An 8,390-nucleotide genomic window follows, 5' to 3' on the forward strand; every position below is an offset into this window, starting at 1 on the left:
TATGCAAAGTTAGCACATGCAGCATTGAACCAAACCTTAAATGCATCTACATTATTGGATCTGGTGTTTCTTGACATTTTGTTGACCGTACACACATAAATGTTTCATCATACCAGCCCTACATTTTAAAGTTATGTTTAATAAGAATTTCTTGGGTTCATTCGTCTAAATTGAATAAGTTGGTGCAAAAGAGAAGAGCAGTAGGTTGTATTTGAGAGGAAGTGGATCTTTGGACCTACCCTCTCAGAGAGAGTCAACTTTAATGATACTTCTGACTTTAAACTCTAAAGTCATTTCTTTAATATTTAATAAAATGTTGAGAATTGTTCATTCTTAACAACACACTTCAGTTGTATACTGTATAAACTCTTGTAAATTCAAAAACCTGTATTGTTCTAGTTGATTCTAAGACAGGGCACTGCTGGGTTACAGATGAATGTGAGATCATGACAAGCTGCTGAAGCAGGTAACTAAAAAGGTGGACAGTGAAAACTGTGGGTAAGGCAATCTTAATTTAAAAACGATGGTGAAAGACATCGTTTTTGTGTGGAGCTTACACACAAAACTATTATGATGGAGTAAAAGCAATCTAGCAACAAGAAAAACTAGACTGAGAAAGGGATTTAAAATCCTCATGTTTTGACACTGGCAGCAGCAAAACCTTCCAGAACTCTCCTTATCTTTACATTCCTCCTTTGTTGCTCTCCCCCTCTCTGCCAGATTTTCTTAACAGGAATGACCTCCGTCTCAGAGCTGAGAATCCTAAATCTGCACCAGATTAGTTGCTTGCTTTCCTCATTGACTCAGCAAAACTTCATCAAGTATTTTCCCTTGTTTTTCCTTCCTCTGTGTTTTTCTCAGTACAGTAAAACATCTGGAAACTGTACCTGCAAGACAACGCAAATATGACAAATGAATGTAGCTGGTGAGATTTATGGCTGCCAACCTCTGAAAAGTGCTTGGTTTCTATAAAATATGCAATCTCTCTGACATCTTCATGCTAATGAAGATGCTGCCTGAACTCAACAGTAGTTCTGTCTACCAGAACCTGGGGGGGTTTCCGCTTACTGTTTGACGAGGGCATGACCTTTCACCCTCTCCCTCAGGCGTCCTCCGGCCAAGAGGACCAATTACATAAAACATCTATGGTGTACCATCGGAGCTGTCAGTTGTTAAAAAGCACAAACTGCTCACAAGAAAGCAAGATCTTTTGTTCGGGAGACTCTTACTTCAGTTTAAATCAACATTTAGAAAACAGTCACCCTAACTGCCTGGTGCAGTGTAGTATGCAGGACTTCTCAGTCCTTTTACTGTCTCTGAGAAACCAAAGGAACATAAAGAAAGAAATTCTGAAGGGAGAGAATAAGAAGGCGGTGAAGAAGCAATGGGAGCACAAGGTAAGAAGAAAAATGTAAGACAGGAAGTAAAAAACAAGAGAAATGAAAAATGAGGAAGGAGTACAAAGGGAAGAAAGTACTGTAGGGAGGAAATAAGGAAATAAATAAGGACCTAGGAAATACCTATATTTTTCCATACTAACCTGGAAAATATTGTAAACAAATTCCAGCATTTTTCAAACTCCTTAGGAACCCTGACTGCAGGAGGAAAGCAAGAGAAGCAATCTAACATACAAGCCTCCATAGTCTTAGCTCGCTCTGTCGTTGGCATGCCAGGGTACTAAAAAAAGAAACTGCATATTCCTAAATGTTTCTCTGTATTATACCTTGCAGATTAAATACACAAATAAAACTATATAAGATCAAATGTAGAAAAACATGTAGGTGATCTTAGAGAAACCCAGTGCTAAACAGGTATAGAGCTTTTGACTGACCTCATCATCCCCTTCAGCTCTCAAACACCTAACAGAGACCTCCTGTGATTTTCTGACACAGATTCAACACACACACACACACACACACGCACACCCACACACACGCCAACACCCCTCCACCCCCAATGAAACGGTCCAAACCATACAGAAGCAAGGCTTACATTGGAGAAATAGCCAAGTCTGGTTATAAAAGAAGTTATCCTAATGATATTTTACCATTTTTAATTTCTGTGTATAAATGGGTGTGGGGAAAAAGAAGAAAAACAACCACAACTTAAGCAACATCTTTAGCAACAGCACCATCTCTGCACTTTTTTGTGATCACATATTAAAACAAATCAATCCAGGAAGAAGTGACTTAAGTATAAGGCAAGCATAATGCCGTAATAAAATGTAGTCTCTCTTTACAGAAAAGCAGTACCATACAGAACAGGCATGTATGGAGTTGTGCAACGGAATCAAATTTATGTTAATACAACAGTGACACCTTGTGGAAATTTGCTGTAATGTCAATAATAGAAAAGTAAAGCCAGGGTTGATGAAACATTGCTGTGACACTAAAATGTGTTGGACTTTGCAAAAATTCTCTTCTGAGGTGACAGTTGACATTGTTTTTAAATGTTTACGTACTGTTGTTAAACCCATATAATAATGCATTGCTAGGAGCTTTGTATTTGCATATTCATTTTCACTGCATTCACCCATTCACAAAAACAATCCCCAAACTAAGTTGTTCTAGGAATAATTGTCTTCTTTTGTTAGCATTCGTTACCTCCAAAGACAAGTGCACAACTATCGTCAGTTTGCATCAAAATGATCTCACATACAAACAGATGGGTCCAAGGGGTTGTGCCGAGTAATCAGCTATTACAGCACTGGGATGGTGTGTTCAGGGAAATGTGCAGTGTTAGTTTTCCACCTCATCAATCATCCTCGGCATGCAAGACCTAAAGCTTGATTTCAGCAGAGCTCCTCCTTCCAGAGTGTGTGCCCTTCACAGATTATATTGTTGTGGCTTACTTCTCAACAATCTTTCATTTGCTTTCATTTGAAGAGATACACTTCCATGCATGTTTTCCCCTACTCTATTTATGGTCTTTAATTGCTAGCTTATTGATAAAGCAAGTAGTTTGCAAATAATTGATTTACAATAACTTGTTTATTGTTGTTTGGATTTTTTTTTTTACCCTATTTAACATTATCAGAAATACTTGGCATGCAGTTGTATTAGAAACCTATGGATGTTAAATACCAAAGTACACCAGCAAACATTCAATACCAACGGCTGGGAAGGTTTTATGACCATATTTGTTCATAATGACAGGAAGTGAAACCATATAAATGATAAGGGACAGACATAATGACACAGAGTGTCATGGATTTCATCTTTAATTTGACAGCGGACAGAGGAGAGGTAACAGGAATGACTGAGCGAGAAAGAAGCCCTGACGTCTGACACGGCCACCCAAACTCAAAGCAGGGGCACAAGCAGTCCAAGGCCATCAATTATCCAGGGTGCACCTCAAAAATTAACAAGGTGTTCCAAATTCTGTCACTAAAACTTTTCTGCCATTACACATGTTTGTGCAAAAGGTTGGACCCATGCTTAAAAATGTCCCGGACTCTAAAGTGAAATCCACATCAGCCTCTGTGGCAACATACAAAACATCACATTTTCTGTTTATCTTCTATTTTTACGGTGATTTGCTATGAGGTCGGGATAGAACAAAGAACACCAACCCAGTATGAGGATGGAATCTTCTTTCTTGATGATTTTTTCCAGAAGGTGCTTAAAACTGGAGAAATTGCCCAACCAATCATAGTGCTCCTCCGTCCGGTACCTGTCATCCCAGTAGGCAACTTCTTTGTAGCTGGAGTTTTTATCCGGCAGATACTCCATGTTATCTGTAATAAGACAAGAGAAACAACTTTTCACTCCATACTATACCAAGAAAATTTTTAAACCACACCAGTACTAAATCTAAATGGTTCTGCAAAGTGGTTAGGAGACAAACGATTTAAAGACAACAGTTTTATGATAAAAACTGATGAGACTTAAACAAACACCAATGAATTATTGGACTAAAACATCGGTGGTTTCTATTAATGTGTAAAATTCAAATAAACACCCAAGTCTATAAGGGTCACTTTCACTTCCACGGGGTTAGTATTTTTCTAATAATTATATTATTCATTTAATCGCAAACTACCAGAGTGATTTAATAAAAGTGATTTGAATTTTGCTAACAGGGTTGCATTATCCCCTCTAACACCAACATTGTCCTTTGTTATAATTTTAAAATAGGTGGCGGTAGTTTAACAAAATATGACATTTTTAACTCCAATATCAAACAGCAGGCTGTGGGATCTTTACTAGTAGCTTTCCTAGTCACACAGCGCATGCGTGGCAGAAGCACAGAAGCAGAAAGCCAGCAGCGTTTCCTGCATGCGAATCATAACTATTTAAAGTCTACAATACAACATTACTTACAAGCAGTTGACTTTGAGCTGGACGTGAAGTGTTTTAAACCACTCGGCTGCCTCAGTTCCTCCGTCGAATCCGGAAAATGTGCAAACAGCGATGAATCCACGTGTTGTAGTTTGAGCAAATAGTCTCCGGACACCGTGGGCTAATTTAGAGCAAGGACATACATGTAGCACCATAAAAGTCTAAAAAATAATTTAAATTACATTAATCTAAGCTGTTATTTTTTTAAAAATGCAGCTAATTTTCCCAAAGTCTCTGTAAAGTGAGTGTTTTGGAGGCGGAGCAACGTGTAACACGTGGGAGTCCTGCAGTGATGAGGCTTTCAAATGCGGTTCGAAAAGTTGTCAAATCTAAGCGCTTCATTTAAATAAGCTGAGGGGATGATCAAATTTAAAGGGAATTTAGATTCCCTTTAAATTTGATTGATATTTTGGTGGTTGTATGTTTGTAAACATGATTGTTAAACCTACAGTACTATTTTAAAAAGCATGCCTCTGTACAGATTTGTGAGTTTTCTTTTTTTGTCACACTTAAATGTTTCAGATCATCATACTCCGTTATTTTAGCATCACAAGTATAAGCTAATAGAAAGGGGTAGTTTTGAAATGTATTTATTAGGGAAAAGCTATATTAAGCAATAATGGCCTAAAAAAAGTAGCTGTCCTCAAAACCCGTGTTGTCGTTGCATGGAGCTCAAATTCAGCAGTTTTTCACAAAATAAATTACCATTTTATATAAGTGGCAGACCTACCGTCCTATAATTTGCATGAGAAATATCTCAGCATCTCATCTTTACTTCAAGGATAAACTAAAATGAGCATCACAAGCAGGCTGCAAACTAATACCAGCTGCCGGATCTACATAGACTGATACCCTAAAATGTGTTGTATCTCATTAGCTGCCAAAAACAAATGTTTGCTGGTCTGTTATGCTTTGTGACTTTGGGAAACATTACGAACTGTCCGAACGTCCACTGAACATCCTCCTTGAAGAGCTGAGAGCAGCTGAGAATGTTCATGGTTTTAAAAGCAAATTGAAAACTTGACAGTCTGGTTTTTAATTGTGTTACATTGGTTATTCACTATTTAATAGGTAAAATTTATTCTATTTTGTTTTATTATTAGAAAATTTTTTATATGCTAATTGAAAACTGCTATTGTTTTAGATTTTATAGAATTTTGATCTTTTAAAAAAATTTTAAACATTTGTAATTTGTGGATATGTTTTAGAATTGTATTGATTTCTAAATTGCCATATGAGCTCTCTGTCTCATCAAAAAATCTTGTATCAAAAATTGTGTAAACACTTTCCAGTTTTTGATATAAGTAAAGCTACTTTCTTTCTGGAGACCTGGATCATGGAGTTATATGCAATATGTGTGGGACTGGTTCATTTTAGGCTGTTTTTGAAAAAAACAAAAACAAAAAAAAAACACTTTTGAATATTATTTGTATGAGATTTTCACAGAAAAGGATTAAGGCCGCTGGGGGAAAATCTGACTTTTATCCTCACAATTCTGTGAAAAGTCAGAATTCTTTTTACTTTTATTTCAGTGATCCTGATCCTCTTCTATAGGTTATCTGTACTATTACATGTACAAACTTAACTCAACCAGAATGTCAAGCATACTTCTTTGATATTCGGAAAATGATGTATTTATATGGGAAAATTCAGGAAAATGCCTCAAAATGCAAGAGTAATGCCATATCGTTCCTGCAGGTGGCAATATAACGACGTTATGAGTCGGGTTTTAATATTTCAGTTCACAGTTCATGAAGTGAGTCTATCATAGTTTCTATTAATTCCATATTCAAGAAAGAATTTGATGTAAATTGTACGTTTTGTGATTCATATCCTTAAACTGTTGTCCACTTGTTTTGGCGCTGTCCCTTTGTTGATGCTTTTTGGCAGAATTGGTGTGACTTTATCCACAACAACATAGAAGCTCAATTTATGAAAAGATTCTTACTTGGCCTCATTAAAAGATCAACAATTCAGAGTTTCTCATAAATCCTTTATTGTCACTAAATATCATGTTCATTGTTCCAGGCAGGGGAAGCCATGCCTTGCTGCATTTTACAATGAAGTTAAGTTTTATATCCGGACTATCAAAGACATAAAATAGCTGTTAAAATAATTTAAATCTGTATTGGTTTGAATGAACCGAAGCCCCTTAAGTTTTTTTTTTCCTTGAATTTGTTTATCTGTATTCATCAGTATTTGTTTTTCTTGAGGCATAATAAATGTTTCACTCTGTCTTTTTACAGTGTATCTGTGGATAAAGTTAAAAAAAAAAAAAAAACACCCCACCCACCCCCTCACAACCAACAGACTTCTTGTGGCTTTGATGTCAAACAGTGATGTCACTCATCCTGTCTGTGACATCACTGGTGACTGTCTTTGTATTCCCAGATTCCACAGAGAAATTCATTTGCAGTTTTAGATCTGACCGACAAAGCAAGCAGAATGGCAGGACAGGATTTATTTACAGTTAAACTTGACGCTTTAGGAAAGCACCGCCGGCAGCTGGACAGTGAAAATGAACAGCTGCGGGAGTCTGTCGAAAGCTTGAGGATAAAATTCCAGCGCCTCAACAACAGAAGAATTGAAAATGCAAGAACCTGGCAGAAGAAAAAGGAGATTCTGGAAAGACAAAATGAATATAATAAAAATCAGATAAGGTCCCTTAAGATGAACTTCGAAGAAACAAGTGGACCAGCTGAGTAGTTAAAAAGTGATCGTGATGACATAGCACAGCTAAGGGTGGTCCCTCAGCAGACACGAAACACTGAAAGAGAAAATGTAGAGGACTCATGTACTGACAAGTCCAAAGAACTTAATGAGCTTAAAGCTGACCACGAAAAGCTTCAGGAACAGATCAGTGCTTTGAATGCGAAGCGTCAGAGCATTAATGCCAGGAAGGCAAAAGAAACCAATGATGTCCGGCCAAGAAAACAGAGCCCTTTTCAGGGGTTTTATCAGGGGTTTTATCAGGATAAGACCCCTGACAAAACCCCTGATAAGACTCCTGACAAAACCCCTGATAAGGCGTCTCTTCAGGGCTATTATCAGGATGGGACTCCTGACAAAACCCCTGATAAGACCCCTGATAAGAGCCCTGACAAGACCCCTGGCAAGGCGTCTCTTCAGGGCTCTTATCAGGATAAGACCCCTGACAAAACCCCTGATAAGGCGTCTCTTCAGGGCTCTTATCAGGATAAGACCCCTGACAAAACCCCTGATAAGGCGTCTCTTCAGGGCTCTTATCAGGATAAGACCCCTGACAAAACCCCTGATAAGGCGTCTTTTCAGGGCTCTTATCAGGATAAAACCCCTGACAAAACCCCTGATAAGGCGTCTCTTCAGGGCTCTTATCAGGATAAGACCCAAGACAAAACCCCTGATAAGACCCCTGATAAAACCCCTGACAAGACCCCTGATAAGGCGTCTCTTCAGGGCTCTTATCAGGATAAAACCCCTGACAAAACCCCTGATAAGACCCCCGATAAAACCCCTGACAAAACCCCTGACAAAACCCCTGGCAAGGCGTCTCTTCAGGGCTCTTATCAGGATAAGACCCCTGACAAAACCCCTGACAAAACCTCTGATAAGACCCCTGTTAAGAGCCCTGACAAAACCCCTGATAAGGCGTTTCTTCAGGGCTCTTATCAGGATAAGAGTCCTGAAGAAATCCCAAAACCGACATTAATCGAAAGAGTTGGACATATTTTGACCAATATGTGCGAATCTGGGAGACTGAGGTACTGGGTGCCACCATGGATTTTTTGAACTGCTCTGCAGCAGAGGGTGAACTTTAGCCAACAAACGGCCTCTTGGATACATAAATTGCTTTAAGTATAAAGGAGACAGTAGTCCATTATGGTCTGGCATTAATCTTGTCTTTAACTGGCTTCTTCGTCTTGAGACAAGTTCACTCTTCAACAAAATTCTGGAAGGGTCTCCAAATGCTTTCAAATAATTCGCTTTTACCCTTTTTGGAGATACGTTATGCGTCCCAGAGGTAAAGTCTTCAGCATTTTCCTGATCCATTGATTGATACCTGGCCCTGTT

General features: G+C 38.3%; 1 protein-coding gene across 1 annotated transcript in view; it reads right to left on the minus strand.

The window, feature by feature from the left end:
* The window catches only part of ece2a (endothelin converting enzyme 2a), a 77,950-nt gene extending 73,309 nt beyond the window's left edge, over positions 1-4,641 (minus strand). Inside the window, exons 1-2 of the mRNA XM_044135366.1 lie at positions 4,323-4,641; positions 3,572-3,736 (exon numbers count right to left, since the gene is read on the minus strand). Coding sequence (XP_043991301.1) covers positions 3,572-3,731 — 160 coding nt within the window. The 5' untranslated portion in view covers positions 3,732-3,736; positions 4,323-4,641. The remainder of the gene's footprint in view (positions 1-3,571; positions 3,737-4,322) is intronic.
* Positions 4,642-8,390: the final 3,749 nt, after the last annotated feature.

Source organism: Gambusia affinis, linkage group LG12 (genome assembly GCF_019740435.1).
Source record: "Gambusia affinis linkage group LG12, SWU_Gaff_1.0, whole genome shotgun sequence".
NCBI lineage: Eukaryota > Metazoa > Chordata > Actinopteri > Cyprinodontiformes > Poeciliidae > Gambusia > Gambusia affinis.